We start from the raw sequence: 20,351 nt of genomic DNA, 5'->3' as shown, positions 1-20,351 counted from the left end.
GCGGATTTATACTGATGGTCCTCAAACTTGCCCCGGGCTGCTTCCAGAAAGCTAATCGGATTATTTGTACTCGGTTCCCAGCAATATCCTTTGCAGTCAGCTTGTCGCTGGCGCGGATCGCAAGAACTGAAACGCCTTAAGGGTGGGGACGGCGCCCCCTGCTGGTCGCGCCCTCGGGCGACGGTAAGAGATTGAGGACTCGAGCCTGCGCGGGGAAAACGGCTATGGGCTTGGCTTAGGGATGGTTCGCAGGTCGCCTGGTAGGAGCAGGACCGCCGGGGCCTTGTCCGTTCTGTGGTTACGTAGGTCATAGAAGGAAAATTGGTTTGTGATCTGATGGGGAATCTGTGAGGACAGACCCAGGGAGGGCAGAACTAAGCGCACCGCCGGGGGGGTCGCCAGAATTGGAGGCGTGTGCGCCTCTGACAAGTATTTGCAACGTAAGTATGCATATGGATAATGTATCAATACACATGTGTAATAGATGCCAAACAAATTATTCAAATAATTGTCACACATTTAAATTTTCAGACATTCACAAAATCAAATGTAAAATATTAAACTGAAAGTTCGCAATTTAAATTTTCAAAAATTAAATCTAATTTCCAAAATTAACCGTTTTCAAAATTAAATTTTAAAATATTCAAAATTCCAAGGTAAATTTCCAGAAATAATTAAAACTTCAAAACTCAAATCTTTTAAATGAAATGTATAAACTTTAAAAGGTGAGTCATTCCTCAGCTGGAATCGCACCCAGGGCCCTCGAATAAAATGCTATTTTGATCGCTAGAACACACAGAAACTTCCCTAAAACTGCTCTACAAAATTCCCTAAAAACCCGGCATCAACCCGCCTTTAGCGGCGTTCTATAGGGTAGGTTGTATCTGGGGATCTGCCTTTTCTGGTTCTGCCTGTCCTGAGTTGGAGATGTAACAGGGAATCTGTGAACCTAAAACAAGCTTCCTAACCCGCTTCCACGCTCTAAATCTGGCTTTCCACCTGACACCCCACTTCCGCCCTCTCCCCTCGGCCTTCCCCTTGACCCGACTGCATCGCCAATCATATCCTTTCATTTGTCATCACCGCCTTGGCCCCGCCCCCTCGTCTCAGGCCGTCGCACACGTTTTGCGTCAGTAGGCAAGGCACTTTACGGCCGTCGTGCCGCTCATGTCAGTCAACATGGAGGCAGAGGAATCGGAGAAGGCCGCAACGGAGCACGAGCCGCTGAAAGGGACAGAACAGACACTAGACGCGGAGGAGGAGCAGGAGGAATCCGAAGCAGCGGCCTGTGGCCGCAATAAGCGGGTAGTGCCAGGTATTGTGTACCTGGGCCATATCCCGCCGCGCTTCCGTCCTCTGCACGTCCGTAACCTTCTCAGCGCCTATGGCGAGGTCGGACGCGTCTTCTTTCAGGCTGAGGGTAAGTATGCAGACCCTGACGGTGAAAGGAGGAGGTTGTCGCTCGTTGGCGGGGTGCAAGCATGGATGTCCTGTTGCTTCGCTGCGCGAGACCGAGGCACGAGTTGTTGGATTTTGGGAGTGGGGAGTGCGGTGCTCGGCTCCTGGCTGGTGAATCAGTCTGTGAGGATGCTGGGGTGGGTGGGCGGAGGGGATATGGGGAGAGTGGGTAGCGCAGTGCGTCTGGTGGTTCTTTAGTTCTCGGATTGTTACTATTCGTGTTCTTATCCCGGCCCTGCTCACCTCTCTTTCCGGATCTGTTTACTGGTTTGTTACATGAGTACAACAGAGTAAAAGCCTCGTTAGCTTTTCTACAAAACTGAACATACCCCTTTAGCATCGCGGCCTAGGTCAAGAAACTGATCAACCGCCTTTCCTCTTTCCACCCTCAATTTTACATTGAGGTTGGGGACTTGCGCGGGTGTTAAATAGCGTTCAAAGCCGGCCAGATTAAGGAGTGGACAATTAAGGAAATAATTGAGTTAGCTAGAGGAAAGGGTGCAATTTACAGTTCCCTCCCTCCTGGGCAAAAACTCTCAGGTGGAACTCCCGCTGGCAGATGTGAAGAACGATGCGGGCAATGGGAAGTGGTTTTGAGTGAGTGCTGCATAGTCCCTGACGGGTCTTTTTGTCTTTGGAGCTCAGATCGGTTCGTGAGACGCAAGAAGAAAGCAGCAGCAGCTGCGGGAGGAAAAAAGCGGTCCTACAGCAAGGACTACACCGAGGGATGGGTGGAGTTCCGTGACAAGCGCATAGCCAAGCGCGTGGCGGCCAGTCTACACAACACGCCTATGGGTGCCCGCAGGCGCAGCCCCTTCCGTTATGATCTTTGGAACCTCAAGGTGAGGAGATAGATCTTTCTGCCACACCTCTCACCCTCCCTTCTCCCCAGCTCTGGCCCAGGTATACCCATGGCTTCTCATTGGTCTTGTCCCCTGTCTCATCTTTCTCCCTAATCTGCACTATCCTGATCTTTTCTTATTTTCTGCCCACAGTACTTGCACCGTTTCACCTGGTCCCACCTCAGTGAGCACCTTGCCTTTGAGCGCCAGGTGCGCAGGCAGCGCCTGAGAGCGGAGGTTGCTCAGGCCAAGCGTGAGACCGACTTCTATCTTCAAAGTGTGGAACGGGGACAACGCTTTCTTGCGGCCGATGGGGACCCTGCTCGCCCAGATGGCTCCTGGACATTTGCGCAACGTCCTACTGAGCAGGAACTGAGGGCCCGGAAAGCAGCACGGCCAGGGGGTCGTGAACGGGCTCGCCTGGCGACTGCCCAGGACAAGGCCCGCTCCAACAAAGGGCTCCTGGCCAGGATCTTTGGAGCCCCACCACCCTCAGAGAGCATGGAGGGACCTTCCCTTGTCAGGGACTCCTGAGGGCCAGGGTGGCCCCTTCCAGCTCCTAGCCCTGCTCTGCTTCCTGTCTACCTCATACTAGAATGATCGTGACTATCCAGGCAAACATTTTACTGTGTTTCTCAGACCAAGTGTCTCTGCTAAGGGCCCAAACGTGCAAGTTTTGAGGGCTTCCACTATCCTCACTCCGAACTCCTGTATATGCCTGGCTGAGTCACCTAATTCATACTGTCATACTAGCATGATTATGACTATTGCATATGCTTGTTTTGTTTGACTCTTGGTTGCCTACGTCTATAGGGTCCCCTAAAAATCCCACGTTCTGCCCCCAGGAACGGGCCTTTATTTCCAACTAGGGGGATAATGCCTAGTCCCGGCAATCTTTCTCTGTTTAGCAGTCACAGGTGAGGGTGGTATTAGCATCTTTTTTATGTAGAAAAAATTGACAGTTAATGGCGTGGACTGAGTTGGGAAGAAATACATTTCCTAATGTATTTATAGAAAATAAAAATATTTTTTATGCCTTTTTATTTTTGTTGGGGAGGGTCATTGGACAAGTTCCAGCTTTCATCTCCTTGTGTTCACCTTCATCTCCTGATCTTAGAGCCCCCCCGCCCCCGCCCCCGCCACCCACCTTACTGTTTAACCTGGATTTTTTTTTTTATTTAATTTCTGTCTAATATCTTAGCCCAGTTTATCAATTAGTTATCTTAAGTCAGCATTTTCTAAGCCATTGTTTGAGGAAACAATGACAATAGGTAATAACACATCTTAGTATTAAGAGTTTTACAGGCCACTAGTATAAGATAGGCATCGTGGTAGATGCATATACGGGGTGGAATGGGGGCCACGGCATGTCATAGAGCCCCTCTCAAGGGGGACGTGATTGATGATCACAGTCTTCAGTGGTGAGTCAGTCCTCACCAAGTTTTCCAGGTCATTCCTACAAAATAACTGTAAGAATAATAAGAAGTTTGAAAGAGTCTGGAGTGCTCCCACAATTGCAAACAATGCTTCCTGGGTGGAGTGTTGAGTTGGAACCATTGTAAAGGTGGGCAAAGCCTAGTAGAGAACCAGTGCGCCTCAGGTGCACTTGTATATAGTGGGGCTGAGGCAAAGGAGCCCTGTAGGCTTCAAAGAATCAGTGTAAGCTACTAAGAGGAACTGAAAACCTAGGTGTCACAATAAACAGTATACACAGTTTCATGTAGACAAAAATTCTGATCATTTTCCAGGCTGTTTCAGGAAGTGGTAGATGATTATGATTAGTATTTTGCTTGTGCTGTTTGTTTTTGTTTTTTGTCTGTCAATGTGATGATCTGTGTTTTATGGGGTAGAGTGGATTTGTCTACTTTGGCTGTAAAATATCCTAACCACATTATGATCTTGATAGGTGCACTTTACTGGGTAGAGTAAAAAGGACCACACAGTAAAGCTTGGTATAACATTTCTCACAACCCACATACCTCTTATACTTGGCACAAAAACTTCATTTCCACTTAGAAACTTTCATCTTGTTTCTCTTTTTATTTCTTGTGGGTTTGTTTCATGTGAATTGTTTCCTCAGGTCATTGATGTCTTCAAGTGAAACAGAAAAATCCAGAATCTGAATTTGACAGGCTGGCATATTTATTCAGAATTCCAAGTGCCCATTGCTACTTCTGCTAGATAAAGAGATACCGATGTGAAGAAGAAACTTTCCTTCCAGTTGCTAACAGCTTAGAAAGTACAGTAGACATACTGGGGTTTTATTTAAGACTTTCTTGAATGAAGAAAGAAATTGCATTCCCAGGGTGGACAGACAGCATTAGATAACAGTATGTTCAAGGGTTGGTATTTCAGGCTTCATCTCCAAAACAGTTCGGTACAAAGAGCTCACACCTGCGGCCAGGCAAGCTGATTAAGTCACAGGTGGAGTGAGGACTGAGAATAAGTGGGTGGAATAAAATATCCTAGGGTCTTTCACCTTGACTTTAAGCCTATTGAGGGTAGGAAAATAATTTTTTTACATCCACAATTTTCTTTCTTTTTAAACAGCACTTTGTTTTTTTATATGAAGTAACTCATTTAATCCACAACTATATAATATTGTTATCCCCCCCATTAAAACTGAGCTCAGAGATACGACTCAATTTGCCTCTTAATATTTTATCCTTTGTTCCCCACCTTTTTCCCAGCTTTTCCCAGTGTGCATATAGTGAATGCTTATTACATGAAACTCATGAGAAATGCACGTCATAAACTAGAGAATGAAGTGTACCTGCAAATGTGAGTGGACTTATTTTATCTAAGACCAAGAGTAGCAAACGGAGTAATAATTCTCAGTCATGATTCTGTGGTTGCAGTGTATACTCTGATTCAACTTAGTTTCACTCCTGTCTGAGAAGCTGGGACTCTGCATTTGATGGCAATGGAGTGGGCTGATTTCTTTCCAAATAAGTTGAGGTGGGACTCCTGGTAGAATAAGAGGGCTTTAATAGGGTATGTCTGGGTGCCTAAAAACTGCCTTTTTTTTTTTTTTTTTTTTTCCAGAAGCAGGGTATCTCTATGTTGCTCAGGCTGGTCTTGAGCTCCTGGGCTCAAGCGATCCTCCCTCCTCGGCCTCCCAAAGTGCTGGGATTACAGGCATGAGCCACCATGCCCTGCCCTAAAAACGTTCAAAAGTCATACGTAGAGCTACTCTCAAATTACTTTTCTTGTGATTCCTTATAAAACCTTTCTCCCTGAAATTTGTCTTGTTACACCACAGTAGAATTATGAGGGGAAAATCCTTTGGTGGAAGTCTAGGGACACGCTCAGCTCCCCAGGAGGCTTTATATGAATTTTAGCGAATTGCTTAAGATCCAATATTAGATCTGCTGTTCCCCACCCACCCCCCTTTTATTTTTTGAGACAGGGTCTCACTTTGTCACCCAGGTTGGAGTGTAGTGGCACGATCCTGGCTCACTGCAGCATCCATCTTCTGGCCTCAAGCGATCCTCCCACCTCAGTTTCCTGAGTAGTTGGGACCACAGGCATGCACCATCATGCCCAGCTAATTTTTAAAATATTTTTTCTAGAGATGAGGTCTCACTGTGTTGCCCAGGCTACTCTCGAACTCCTGTTCTCAAGCGATCCACCCACCTTGGCCTCCCAAAGTGCTGAGATTACAGCTACAGCTCTCAGCGCCCATCTTGAAATCACTACCTGACAGAATATTAAAGAAAATGAAAATTGGCTGGGTGTGGTGGCTCACGCCTGTAATCCCAACACTTTGGGAGGCCAAGCCGGGTGGATCACTTGAGGTCAGGAGTTCGAGACCAGCGTGGGCAACATGGTGAAATGCTGTTTCTACTAAAAATACAAAAATTAGCCGAGTGTAATGGTGGGTGCCTGTAATCCCAGCTGCGCGGGAGCCTAAGGCAGGAGAATCGCTGCTTGAACCCAGGAGGCAGAAGTTTCAGTGAGTCGAGATTAAAAATCAATCTTCTGTCACCAGGGCCATTGAAACCACACTTTTTTCGCACCCCTTGTTAACTGGAGACACGAAGGCGGGCTGAGGGGAGAGACCATCAGAAACCTGGCAATGTCTTTTGTAGCTGCGTGGTGTGTGTCCAGCCACCTTCAGCAATTATTGTAGTGGCCAGTCTGTGGCTGACCTGGGCTATCAGGGTTAGCACACTCCAATGAGGTCCCCCAGCACGGTGGCTGTAAATGAATTCAGAGAACTTCTTTTTGTTTTTCACCTTTGCCTCCAATTCCAATGTGTCAATTATCATTGATTATTTAATCAGGACTTTATGGATGGATGTGCAGCTTCTTCTAATCTTTTTTTCTTTTAAGTGTTTAAAAGAATAATGCTGACATGAGTCAATTTTAGTTGTACAAATATACCTATTGTGTAAAAATTGTCAGAAGCGAAATTGCAGAGTCTAAGAGAGACCATCTTTGGTATTCATTTTGTTAGCAAGAAAAAAATAGAGAGTCTGGTAATTTAGGAAAATACCAGTCACAGGAAGCCTGTAGATATCCTAGCTAGAGGTCTCCACCCCTTTCATTCGTGGTCTATTGTGACGTCCAAAGCCTGACCCAAGGAACTGATTCAGGTAGAGGCAACACCAGCTCAGTGTAGAGGGCCAGCTCTGCAAGACCTTGGCCGAGTGACTTCTGCTGCTTTTTGCTGTGGGGACTCTACTGGATAGACTAGCACATTGAGAGAGATGGAGTTTGGAAACAAAATAAGTGGTTCAGAACAATGGGATTTCTTTCAGATCTACTGGCATTTAGAAGGAGCTTGGTAAATTTAATCAAGAAACAAGGAAATGAAGATACCCAAGGAACATCAGGGGAAGAATAATGGTTGGATTTTCATTTAATTTGCCAGACACAATCCCTGAAGTAAGAAAATACCATTTCTCACGAAATTCCGGCACCAGAGGTTCAAACCACCAACCCTACGGTTAACAGCTGAATGCACTAACCAATTGTGCCACAGAAATGAATATGGTGGAAGATCTCCATTCCAACAAGGTTATTTTACTTTTTTTCAGTCTAAACAATACGTTAGAAAGGAGGCTTCTTCTCTGTGTATTGGAAAAATGTTTTCCCATTTTTTGACTTTCATTGTTCCTATGTTAATGTATTTTAAAAACAGAGGTTTATAGGCTTGGCACGGTGGCTCATGCTGTAATCCCAGCACTGTGGAAGTCTGAGGCGGGTGGATCACGAGGTCAGGAGTTCCAGACCAGCCTGGCCAACATGGTGAAATCTGTCTCTACTAAAAATACAAAAATTAGCTGGGCATGGTGGCGGGCACCTGTAATCCCAGCTACTTGGGAGGCTGAGGCAGGAGAATTGCTTGAACCCGGGAAGCAGAGGTTGCAGTGAGCTGAGATCACACCACTGTACTCTAGCCTGGGTGACAGAGCAAGACTCCATCTCAAAAAACAACAACAAAAACAACAAAACACAGAGGTTTGTAATAATACAGATATTATTTTTAGAGAGGAACATCAAAGTGTTAATTGGGTGGAGAGCAGGACGCCGGATAGCTGCGTTTTTCAAAATAAGTATGAGTAGAATCAAAGGAGAGACATCAGACTCAATTTATTTTCGGTTCAATAAGGAAGTTTTCACTGATAGTTCAGTTGAGAGAGAAGCCACTGGAAGGCTGTTGCATGGAAGAAAATATATTAAATGAGAAAGACACCAGCAAGAGCAGAGGGGAAAATCATTTAATGCAAAATCTGATACAAATATTAAGGGATAGTACAGTAATTTAAGGGGCCAAACCCCAGGGCACGAAACCAGAAACTGCTGTACATTTGTGCTTGGCCACCAAACTGCGAGTCTGAAATTGCAATCATACCTTGTATTTGTTTTTTAAAGAGTAAGTTGGTGACAGATTTTATTTCATTTCTTTTCTGCCTGTCTTCCTGCTTCCTCTTTTTCTTTCTGCCTTCGTCTAATTCTCCAGTATGTATACCTTCTAATAATTTTCTTCTGGGTTTTATTCTGAATATTATGATTTTCTAAATTTGTGCCTGTTTTTCTCATTTTCTTAAGCATATGTGGGTTGACCTTGGAAGTACGATGATGGGTAGGAGATGGGTGAATGTGGTGATATTCACTACCCTATTTGTCTTTCTAGTCCTTTCAGTGACATTTAAGCCCAGGAGTCAGATTACATTAGGATGATTTCCTCAACTTGGAACTGTTGATTCTTGGATGTCCTCTATTCATTTAGTCTCCCAACTAACAGTTATTGAGTGTCTGCTAAAAGCTAGGCACAGTTCTAGGCATTTGAATACATCAACAGTATGCAGCAGAGACTAGGGTGGACTTTTCAAGCTGGGGAGAAACACACAATAAACACAAAAAAGTAAATTGTATATATTTGAAGATAATAAGTTCTATGGAGCAAAGAAAAAGTCAAGCAGGGTAAGGGGACCAGGGAGTGGGAGGTATGTGGTTTGCAATATTAAACAGGCAAGTTAGGGTGGCCTCTTTGTTTATGATGTTTTGGAATGGCTTGTTGGAGTTTTGATATATCCATCTTTGTCTTTAAAAGATGTCTCTCTGAGAATCTAGGCTGAAACAGACAAAAGAGACTGGATAGATCTTTCAATAGCAATTATGAGGAGTTTTGAGAGGAGGTGCTCCCTGGGATTGGATAAAGATACCAGTTAGGAAGGATGTAAATGCCTATTATTTAGGAATAGACAAACCTCCTAATCTATTTTACAACCATGAATTATGTGTTGGCCATTTTCAGAGATTTGGGTAGGGGGCTCAATGTAGAATGCCCTTTTCTATGGATCACTATATTCCATGCCAATGGGTCTCTTGGCTAAGGATTCAATGGTGCATGTGCAAGAAATGCTGCTGATAAGTAATATTAGATCAAGTTTCTCAAGAGTGGCTAAAGCTGAGCAATCTCGCCACTATACTTGGAGAGGATAATATGGATGGTGTAAATTAGAATTGTATATAAGTAATAAGTTAGAATATGGACAGTTTTTTTTTCCTTTTTTTTTTTTTTGGAAATGGACATTCTTTCATGATTCATCAAAAGAATCATTGAAGAAACTGATTTATCATGCTACCTCAAGTGTTTCTTGAAAACCTGTTGAAGGAAAAAGAAATTAAATATGCTGAATTGGCTGAAAAAATATAGAAGAAGCATTTTCAGATCACATTAATATATACAAACTGGAAATAATCTATGCACACAGAAAACACCCAATTTGAAGTGACTTTTAAAGTCTTCAGCCGAGTTAGAGGCATGACAACAGAATGAAATGAAAGTCTGGACAATGTTGGCTCCACTTAATATGGAGAAGAAAAACTTCCCAACATAGATGATGATCTGAGCCATGCACATGAAAGTTGCATTTCTACAGAAAATGGGCCAAATATCTTACAGAAAATCCTGAAAGTGCTGTTTGTTCTTCACAAAGCCAGATGAGTTCCCATGAGGAAAAATTATGATAACTGGAGGTCATCGACTCTGCTTGCTGAGAAAAACTTAGCTACATAAGAAAATAAAATGAGCCAGGCACGGTTGCTCATGCCTGTAATCCCAGCACTTGGGGAGGCTAAGGTGGGAGGATTGCTTGAAGCCGGAGTTCAGAACCATCCTGGCCAACATAGTGAGACCTCATCTCTATTTTTTAAAAAATGAAAAATCTGTTGTATGCATTTTATATTTATTTTATATCTTATATATAAAGGAAAATAAAATGCATACAGCAAACAAAGTATATGGAAGCCAAGATCATATGCGGCTTTTGGGAAGAGGATCCATATGCTCCTGTTTTAACAGGGCCACTTCGGAAAGGCCCAGGACAATAGGTTTCCCTGGAATATCAGATCACCAAGGAAGGTTAAGCTAGGTGGGCTCAGAAATCTAGGATCCATAGTTATCCTGTGAGGACCTGAAGAAACTTAGGATAAAAGACAAATTATTTCCCTAGAACAATTCCATTCTGATCCAGATCTTGCTCCAAAAAGCCTTTTGACTTTGATAGACTTGCTGAATCTGAAGACTTCAGAAGTTTCAGTACACCTTAAATGGAAATGAAGTCCAATAGAAATACTACAAAGATGTACCTGATGAGAACAAGTGACTTGTCTCCACCACCTGAAAGTGGAACAGCTGGCTCAAGCATAGTTCTGCCATCTCACAGTCAGAGTCCCAAACATTCTTATGAACTCCAGGGGCATTTCACATTCCAAAGACTTCCATTTGCTCGCCCTTCTTTGGAGAGTATATACGGATGTTCCCCAAGTGCTTGTTCTCTTAAGTGATTTCCAGGACCTAACACACTCTCCATTTACAATGTCAAGTTATTCTCTCCTAATTGCTGTATTCCTCCCCTCCCACTCCCATTGGAAAACCCTGAAGGTAGATGTGACCCGCACTTAGGGTTAGTTGAGTTTTCATATAAAACTCAATCCAAAGATCTGAAACCATAGTAAGGAATTCTTCAGTCCCTTGTGTCAACTAATTCTGAATTATCTGTTATTTAATGCAAATAATCTTAGTTAAGTAGTTACAAAATTGGATCAAATGGAAGCCTGATAGAATTTTAAATCTTAGTGCTTCCACTATATCCTAGAAGAGATAGTATAAGTATAGTAATTGTTATTACCTAGTCTTCTATAACAAAAACTTGAGTGGAAGTCTGACATGAGCAGTTTAGCATTTGGAGAAATTTGGAAGCGCAAAGGCCATTTTTCTATGTCATAAATTGTGTTTATTATAATTCTTAGACAAATGTTAAAATAACTTGTTTACTAATACAATTTAATTTTTTTAAAAAAATTATCTGTATATTGTCAAAATTAGCATGATAATTTGGGATATGGGAAGAAACATTGAGGACCATGGGGTTAAGTAATGTGTTGCTGGTTTTAGGGCTGTGTGAGGGAATGAGATATATATTTACATGAGCACTACATATTCCAGTAACTGAGGCAGATCTAGAGTCCAGGTTTTCTGACGTTCAGATTTGGATCTTAAGCACAGGGAAAAAGGAATTTTATAAGAAATTTTAAATCATTTACTAATTTCTATTCAATTTACTTTGCAACAAACATGTAAAGGTATAATTTTACCTCTGCAATAGGTCTGGAAATAATAACACTTAAAACATCTTGCAGTGGGGTAACTTGTAGTACAGAAACTCACATAAACACACAAATTCAATATAAAAATGATGCCAGTTATCATATGTGCCAGTTATCAAACAATTGTGTCCCAGCCCTGAATTCACCCTCAAGCACTCCAGGCTTTGAGATGCGGGGCTTGGGCTCTGCAAAACATTTTCTCTTTTGCTTGCGGTTCCCTGTTAGATTCTGACACTAGAGGGCCCCAGGAGCCTGTTGGTTCTCTGTTACTTTATTACAGGGCAACAGCCCTTCACCCTGGCAGTGATAGAACAGTTTGTTCCACTTTCCAGATTTTGAAAAGTGCCTGCAGACCTAGGCTCATTGCACCTTCAGCGGTGCCAGCGTCATCTAGGAAGTGTCTCCTTCTCAGATACTGAGTCTCAGCTCCACAAGACCCCAGTCCTAGGAGCTCCTGAGGTACTGACAGCAGCTAGGATGCACTTTCTCTTCAGAGCTCTAAGCCCCCATGCCGGGATCTCTCTTCTCACTTTCCAGTTTCTGATACCAACTCCTTTCCTTTATTCCCCACCATAGTGGGTGGGAGCTGTTTGCTGCAGTTTTCAACTCTGTGTTACCTTTTCGTGTTTTAGATTTCTAAAACCTGAGCAAACAATTTCCTGTATGAATTTCATGGTGAAATGCCTCACGTGGTTTTTGAATTGCTGACTAATTTATTTCTCCTTGATGTCTATCCGAATCTTGCCCGCCCACCCTTTCAGGCCCAAGTCTTTCCCCACAGTTTTTCTCTTTGCAGACTGGATGAATCTCCAGGTCCTCCAAATGACTACATTATATCATGCACACCTCAGTTATAGACCTCTGGGTAGTTATTTTAGTATTTATGCTTTATTACAGACTTCTAGGTTTTTATAGTCATATTGAAGACATGGTATTTTGTTATTAACTAGCATATATGCTCTTCAGGGACAGAGAACAAACCTCAATGTTCTTGGGATGTTTTTCGTGTTTTTTTTTGAAAATCAAAATGGTAAAAGTGAAAATAAATATGCCCCATCCAAACTTAGAATTTTCATTGGTTACAGAGCTGAGATGATCCAGGAAGCTGCCACCTAGCTAACAAGCCTGTCCTATTTGGGAGAGTATGGGCATGGGGGATAATTCTACGTTAGGAGAAAGGTCTTTAAGCGTTAAAAAGACAATTAGGCTGATCATGGTGGCAAACACCTGTAATCCCAGCACTTTGTGAGGCCAAGGCGGGCAGATCGCTTGAGGTCAGGAGTTCAAAACCAGCCTGGCCAACATGGTGAAACCCCATCTCTACTAAAAATACAAAAAACAAACAATAAAAAACAGCAAGGCATGGTGGCACATGCCTGTAATCCCAGCTACTCAGGAGACTGAGGCAGGAGAATCACTTGAACCTGGGAGGCAGAATGAGCCGAGATTGCGCCACTGCACTCCAGCCTGGGCAACAGATCAAGACTCTATCTCAAAACAAAACAAAACAAAAGACAATTATTCCAAAGTATGTTCATTAATTCAGAATTCTTAACACACACTAGGGGTGACATAGACTGTACTGAGGTCAAAAAGATGGACAAGAACCAAGAGAAGAAAGAAGCAAGGGTCAGCCATGCCCCTATTCCTTCCCTGTTTCCTCTGTTTCCTAAGTCCTCACTGATGAAAATGAATGCGTGGTTTGACAGTTCAGAAATTAGTATTTGAAGACATAAAATGGTGCTGCTTTCTTTATCCTGAAAACTTGGCCCCAGAATATGTTAAGCAGTAAAGTTCAGTTCTTACCAACATACCATCTTTGGTAGACAGAATGACCCCCTCAAAGATATCTAAATCTTAATCCCTGTAACTTGTGAATATGCTGCATTTCGTGGCAAAATAGACATTGCAAATGTAACTAACATTGTGAATCTTATAATAGGAAGATCATCTTGGATTTCTGGGTGGGCCTAATCACATGAACCCTTATAAGCGGAGAACTTTCTCTGAATTCAGAAAGATGCAGAAGGAAGAGAAACCAGATATTTGAAACAAGAAAAAGACTTGACAAGCCATTGCTGGCTTTAAGATAAAGGAGTCCATGAGTCAAGGACCTTAGTTCTAAGAACACTAGAAACTGAAAAATGCAAGCAATCTGAATGATCTTGAAAGCAAAATTTTTTTACAAGCCTCCAAATAAGAGTCCAGCCCAGCCAACACCTTGACTTTGGCCTCATGAGGTCCTGAGCAGTTGGAACACTCTGTGCCCAGACTCCTGGCTCAAAGTACTGTGAAATAAGAAATGGGTGGTGTTTTAAGGTGCCGAGCTTGAGGTGATTTATTATGGAGGCAGAGTAAAACTAATTTATCATCTTTCATGCAAATCAATTCCTCCTCCAACTCAAAGAGCAAATATACACAAATGTCAGACAAAGGCACAAGAGAAAGGCTTTTCATAAGCAAACCAGGGGAGACAGAGATTAGTCTAGTAAAACAAATGGGGAAGGAAGGGGAGATGACAGCTGTAAGTAGCAATGGGCATTCAGCCCACTCCAACATTGTAGGAAAACTGCCTAAGAGGTTCTTTCTCAAGGAGCAAGGAATCTGACTGATGTTTTCCAGGCTAACAGTCTTAAACCTCTAGGTGTTTAGGGCTAAATGGGCAGAGAGAGGATGGGGATGGAACATGATTTTTCTTTTCTTTTTTTTTTTATTTTTTGAGATGGAGTTTCTCTCTTGTTGCCCAGGCTGGAGTGCAATGGCGCGATCTCGGCTCACTCTCTGCATCCCGGGTTCAAGCGATTCTCCTGCCTTGGCCTCCTAGGTAGCTGGGATTACAGGCATGTGCCACCACGTCCACCTAATTTTGCATTTTTAGTGGAGACAGGGTTTCTCCATGTTGGTGAGGCTGGTCTCAAACTCCCGACCTCAGGTGATCCACCCACCTCAGCCCCCCAAAGTGTTGGGATTACAGGGTGAACCACCGCGCTCAGCCTGAGCATCATCTTTCTAAGGGACAGTGCAGACTTGGTGGGAGGAAGTGATTCAGCAGGAGCAGCATCCACGGTGTCTCTCAGGGGATGATCAGTATTTCCCAAGGATAAACTAGATTCAAGATTTTCTTAGAAAGAGCTCCTCCAAGGACTGTGTATGAACAACTAATGAAAAGTGAACAAACAGGCTCCCTATGAAGCAAGAGAGGGCCATGCCTGGTGGCTCACACTTGTAATCCCTGCACTTTGGGAGGCCAAGGTGGGCGGATCACTTGAGGCCAGGAGTTTGAGACCAGCCTGGCCAATCTGGCAAAACCCCATCAAAAAAAGCCAGAGGAAGAAAACCACACTTTACAGCCAGACCAAGGAAGGGAAATATTAAAGGCAAATGCAGTTTCCCATCCCCAAGATGCAAATGAAGAAAGACTATCTTCCTTATTTTTCAGGCAAGCATATTCCTAGGGAAAAGCAGGAAGGTAAGACTCCTATCTGAGCTCACATATTGAAAAGAGAAATGTTGGCCAGGTGCGGTGGCTCACGCCTGTAATCCCAGCACTTTGGGAAGCTGAGCTGGGCAGATCACTTGAGGTCAGGAGTTTGAGACCAGCCTGGCAAACATAGTGAAATTCCTCTCTACTAAAAATACAAAATTAGCCGGGTGTGGTGGCGGATGCTTGTAGTCCCAGCTATTTGGGAGACTGAGGCAGGAGAATCACTTGAACCTGGGAGGCAGAGACTGCAGTGAGCTGAGATTGCACCACTGCACTCCAACCTGAGTGGAAGAGGGATGCTGTCTCAAAAAATAAAAGATAAATAAAGATAAAAAATAAAATAAAAAGAGAAATGTCAATAGCATGGGCAGAAAAGTTGTGGAAATTTTCCAAAGGTTGTTGCTTCTGGGCTTGCAGTTGCTGAGCTCTTGTCTTATATCCCAAACTGATGGAAAATGAAGGTGATGATGCTCTGACGGGTTCTTCTCCCACTGAACCCTAGTTAGGGAGCATTGACTCCCTAGGGGCATTTCTGCTGCTTAACAGGCCCACTCTAAGCAGGACACTCTGACTGAGGCAGCAGTTAAGAGGTTTTGTTTTGTTTTGTTTTTTTGTTTTTTTGTTTTTGTTTTTTGAGACGGAGTCTTGCTCTGTCACCCAGGCTGGAGTGCAGTGGCGCAATCTCGGCTCACTGCAACCTCTGCCTCCTGGGTTCAGGCCATTCTCCTGCCTCAGCCGCCCAAGTAGCTGGGACTATAGGCGCTGGCCACTATGCCCGGCTAATTTTTTGTATTCTTTAGTAGAGACGGGGTTTCACTGTGTTAGCCAGGATGGTCTCGATCTCCTGATCTCATAATTTGCCTCTCTCAGCCCCCTAAAGTGCTGGGATTACAGGCGTGAGCCACCGCGCTCGGGGGAAGTGAAGAGGTTTTGAAACCCAGACTTACTCTGTGGTGCTGTCTCCTTTGAAGGGAAATCATGTGCCCTGAATAAAGGATTCTGGGTGTTCAGGACCAAATATACCCCAAAGGGCTGACAGCACCAGTGGTCCTACTAGGGCCTGCTTCAAAGATGAATGTTTCAGAAACGGAATTCCTGACTGAGCTAGACAGACCTATCCTAGAGCACCAGTGCCTTAGGATTGGCATTTCTCCAAAAGGAAGGCTCATGGGACTGTGCTACCAAATGCTGAGCCACTGGCCTCACTGTCAGGTGACTGTTTGGCAGGTCCCAAGTGGCCTTCTTTCTTTCAGACTGGGCTTCTATACTAGTCTAAATATAGGTGGATCAGAAGATCCAAAAGGATCTGTGTGTGTAAGAGAACTAAGGGTTGGGATGCTTACAGGAATTGGTTTAGAGCAGGTATGGTTGGGGGCTTGGCAGTCCTGTCAGTCTGAGGAGTCAGAGGTGGCTTGGTGGGGTCAGTGATGGGTAATGTGGTAGAAGCAGGAGTCAACCAGGAGTAAGTGACTGTTGGCCTCAAGTCTGAAGAGATGCCTGGAAGTGTCTCTGAGTTCCAGGACACCAAAGGGGTCAGCAAGTTGGATGTTTCCTAAGGCAAAGCAGCCACACAGGTTATCCCTCCAGTGGATTATAGGAAGGCCAGTGGGCCTGGGATATTCTGCATCACTTTCAAGCTCTCCAGCTTGGATTAGTGCTCACAAATGGAAGGGTAGTTGGAAATGGAGCAGTCCCAGCAGCAAGTAGGGTGACAGAAAGGACGGGTTGAGTGGCAGGCACAATCTCAGGGACAGTCATTGGTGGCCTCAGTCTGCTCCTTTATGACTTTGTTGATCTACCAGAGTGCAGCTTTCTTGTCCAAGTTTTCTGCAGTGACTGCATAACCAAGTTGGGGCTTTGAGGACAGGATAAGCTCCCCCTATGGCTTAGAAGGCAGTAGCAAAGTTTTGCCTTCATGGGGCCCAGAACTAACAGATGTGGTTGATGTATTCCTTGAGTTTTGTTTTGTTTTCTTCTGTGAGGGAGTCTCTTCAGCCTGAACCTCATTGTTTAATCCCCATACAGCAAAATGTGGACAGCTGTTTTTCTGTGCTCTTTTTTTTTCTTTCAGAGGGAGTCTTGCTCTGACGCCAGTCTGGAGTACAGTGGCACGATATCATTTCACTGCAACCTCAGCCTCCCGTGTTCAAGCTCTTCTGTGCCTTTTTTAGGGGAAGAAGATACTGAGTACTTTAGACATCAGGAGCAGATCAGGAGGGATGGCAAACTGCAAACTGGGACCTCCTCTCTTCCCTGCCTTTGAAGTTTCCAGTAGAGCTGTAGGAGCTGCCAATGTCATTTCTGTTGGAGCTGAGGGGACCACTTGTGAATATACTGGTCAAAGGGTTCTTGGACGGATGATGAGACTTCTTACTGCAGTGGTCATCTGAACTCTGGGAATGGAGGTTTGTCTTCAACGGACTCAGGCACCAAATAAACGGAGACTCCATTGGCCATCACAGTTGAACACCAAATATCTGGTCTCCTGGAGATTTGTTTTCCTGTCCTGGCTCAGAGAATATTGGGTCTTCCACTTTCTTTTTTTTTTGCATTCTCCGAGGGCCTCGGTTTGATCTCTGTGCCACAAGGGTGTGGAAGCTTTAAGGGTGCTTAGCTCAAAGTGGGCTTTGGTACTGGAAACTGGCTCACTTGGATGAGGTCGGGGGAAGCAATCTTGATGGTCACCAGACTCTTTCAGGGTGACCTGCTGGCTAATCTGTGGAAAGGAATGGGGCGAAACACATCAATGTATTGAACACTGCAAGGTCTGAAAGAGCCGGCGTCTGGAGGGCTTCTCCAAAAGCTCCTGGTCCCCCTAGGAAGGCGGCGGCGAGGGATCAGCCTTTTCCGCGTATAACTACCTTTAGTGAGTGATGTGGCTGGACCTGGGCTTTCGAGCTGGGTACTGCCTCCAAGGAGTTTAGTTGGCTACCGATGAGACCCCGCGCAAAGCGCAGTGTTCTGGTGACAGGTGGCCGTCAGGGACGAATGATGTGCACGGGTCGTCTGGGGCCCTGGAGCCCTTCTAGACAGCTGATTCTCTAACCTGGCGAGCCAGCGCCCAGCACATGGGCACTAGGGACCACCGAAGTATAGCGACAGCCCCAAAGAGCTTCCCCAGCCCCAGTTCTGCCACCGCCGACCCCTCCAGTTTCTCGTCCAGCCACTTCATTTATCACTTGCCTTAGCGAGGGCTTGGGAGACACCAAAGGAAAATAAATCCTGGAATGAGCCCGGGCATCAGGACTGATAGGTCCACCCGGCAGCCTTATCTCCCGCTACTGCTTAACTGCTGGAGATCTCAGCTTTGGGTTCCCGGGCACACGGGACCCCTCCCTCCGCCCTGTCCGGACCCTAAAGGCAAGTTCCCGGGGAAGGTTCCTTAACGAACAGCGGGCCTCCGGGTAGCCGGGTTGCCAGTCCAAGAATCTTCTCATTCACCTGCGCAGGGCCGCGGGACCTCACCCTTCCAGTGTGGTGCCAAGACCCAGACTGCCTGACGTGTTTTCGTGCCCCCGGGCGGTGTGTTTAATCGGTGCTTAGTTTTTACTCTCTAGTTTGAGGACCCGGCGACAGGGCTCTAGTCCCTCTTCCTGCAGCTGCGGGTGACAGACATTGGCTCTTTGGGAATCGCAGCGCGCCAGCCCAGGAGCGCCGCGCCGTCTGGGAACTGTGGGGCAGTGGTCCCTCGGGGCGGACAGAGTTTGGGTCCAGGGGGCTCGCGTTGTCTGATCCCGGCTTGAAGGGTCAGTTTGAAGAGAGTCTGTTTACCTTTCCACCCACTCCGGGCCCTGGTGCGGGTCGAAGGCCACGGGCTGAGAATTTGCTGGGAGGGATCGGGAAGAAGCGTGGGAGGGCTGACCGCCTCCCATTCCTCTTTCTCTGACTTCGCAGGCGGCACTACTTCCCTTTCCCGAATTCCGAGCGTCCCTCTTCAGGTCAAACGCTGGGCGCGGCCCTTCCGAGACTACCCGAGAAATTCTGACTGTGAGCGCCAGACAGCGGCGTGGTAGCGGCCTTCCAGGGAACTGCCCCTCGGGAGAGGAAGGAACGGGCGGGGAGACGCCCTCGGTCCCTCTCATTCCCTGAGTTCCTGCGGCGGCCCCTCTCCTGGAGCTTGAGACCTCAGGGACTGGGGGTCGCAGGGAGCCTGGGACACAGCAGGCAGATGGTGCAGAAGGTGCCTTCATTCTAAGTCTCTGGGGGCTCTGGTTTTTCCTGCCAACTGCCCATCTCTGGCGATCTCGGGAGGAAAGGGCCAAATGGCAAATTCTCTCGCAGGAAAATTCAAGTTTCCAGGGTTTTTGCCCCACAGGTCTTTAGAGACTTTTCAGTGGGTGAATCTTCCGGGGTCCCTCTTTCTTCATCTCTCTCTCACCTACGACAACTTCAGATTGTGCACCAAGGATGGGAGGGAAGTTATCAGGAAAGGACAAGATTATATTTAGAATTCACTGGGGAGGTGGTGATTCTGAAGACAAACCATGGGATCTTGGTCCTGTGCTTCTCAAGAGTCGGGTGTGGAACTGCTTTTGCTCTTGCTTCTGGCAATGACCTCCCATAGGATCTGCATCTCCAGCCTCTCCAAACTCCAACTCATCCTACACGGGACATCAAACCTACCTTTATACTGCCCAAGGATAAAAAAATTGTTTTCTCAAGGGCTCCTCAACCTTTGGGTACAAAATGAGTTCTCACTAAAGCTAATAGGGATATTCCCAACTCACAGGCCCCAGGGAGCAGCAGGGGGTGAGGAAGGATCTAGCAGCAGGCCATCAACACCAGGCTTGATGGAGGTCTGGCAGGAGACACCTCAGTGCTGGACGTCTGGATGAGGCACCAAGACCTCAGCACAGATCTGGGGTGTGTTCACAGTGGGCTTCTTTATTAGAGTGGAGAGTGGAAAATGGAAACAATGGAAATATCCAAAAAAATTGGACTGTCTAATTAATTCAGATAAAGACATGTGATGGGAAAACAGACAAGATAGACTGTGTGTGTGAGTGTCATGTATCTTGTTCCTGATACACAGTATATTATGTAAATCATACTTCTATTTATATTTTGAATTAGCTATTGATATATAGAGAGAGATGTGTTTACAAAGGCATAAAAATCAATTGAAAGGATATAGACTGAACTGTAATAAAGTGATTAACTCTGGTGTGGGACTGGATTGGCAGGAATGGCAATGTTATAGTGGTATATTGTTTCAAATTTTCTACTTGTATTATATCTTTCCAGTAACAAAACAGTGAACATAATTATAATTTTATTTATTTTTTTATTCAGTTATTTTTGAGACAGATTTTACTCTTGTTGCCCAGGCTGGAGTGCAATGATGTGATCTCGGCTCACCACAACCTCTGCCTCCGGGGTTCAAGCGATTCTCCTGCCTCAGCCTCCCGAGTAGCTGGGATTACAGGCATGTGCCACCATGTCTA

At 45.2% G+C, this 20,351-nt stretch overlaps 1 protein-coding gene across 4 annotated transcripts; it reads left to right on the top strand.

The window, feature by feature from the left end:
• The first annotated feature begins 1,134 nt into the window (after positions 1–1,134).
• LOC105482611 (activator of basal transcription 1) lies at positions 1,135–17,260 on the top strand. 4 transcript variants are annotated; one of them, XR_011623944.1, is made up of 6 exons: positions 1,135–1,420; positions 2,104–2,300; positions 2,454–3,217; positions 4,991–5,081; positions 7,177–7,322; positions 17,079–17,260. XR_011623944.1 is itself a non-coding variant. In XM_011742824.2 (3 exons), exons 1-3 carry the CDS (start codon positions 1,168–1,170, stop codon positions 2,832–2,834), a joined length of 831 nt encoding a protein of 276 aa, XP_011741126.1. In that variant the 5' UTR covers positions 1,135–1,167; the 3' UTR covers positions 2,835–3,340. The 4 variants fall into 4 exon arrangements, 1 of the variants encoding a protein (XP_011741126.1); XR_011623946.1 differs by lacking the exon at positions 7,177–7,322; XR_011623945.1 differs by lacking the exon at positions 7,177–7,322 and having other exon boundaries at positions 16,979–17,260.
• The last annotated feature ends 3,091 nt before the right edge of the window (positions 17,261–20,351 follow it).

The sequence above is a fragment of the Macaca nemestrina genome, chromosome 5 (genome assembly GCF_043159975.1).
Source record: "Macaca nemestrina isolate mMacNem1 chromosome 5, mMacNem.hap1, whole genome shotgun sequence".
Lineage (NCBI taxonomy): Eukaryota > Metazoa > Chordata > Mammalia > Primates > Cercopithecidae > Macaca > Macaca nemestrina.
The sequence above is the reverse complement of the archived record's forward strand: the minus strand, read 5'-3'. Positions and strand labels throughout refer to the sequence as shown.

Bases quoted from the DNA above. Each gene is read 5' to 3' on its own strand.
- LOC105482611 (XM_011742824.2), top strand. From the start codon at position 1,168: ATGTCAGTCAACATGGAGGCAGAGGAATCGGAGAAGGCCGCAACGGAG. The intron at 1,421-2,103 runs GTAAGTATGCAG...TTTGGAGCTCAG, and splicing joins CGTCTTCTTTCAGGCTGAGG to ATCGGTTCGTGAGACGCAAG. The intron at 2,301-2,453 runs GTGAGGAGATAG...TTCTGCCCACAG, and splicing joins ATGATCTTTGGAACCTCAAG to TACTTGCACCGTTTCACCTG.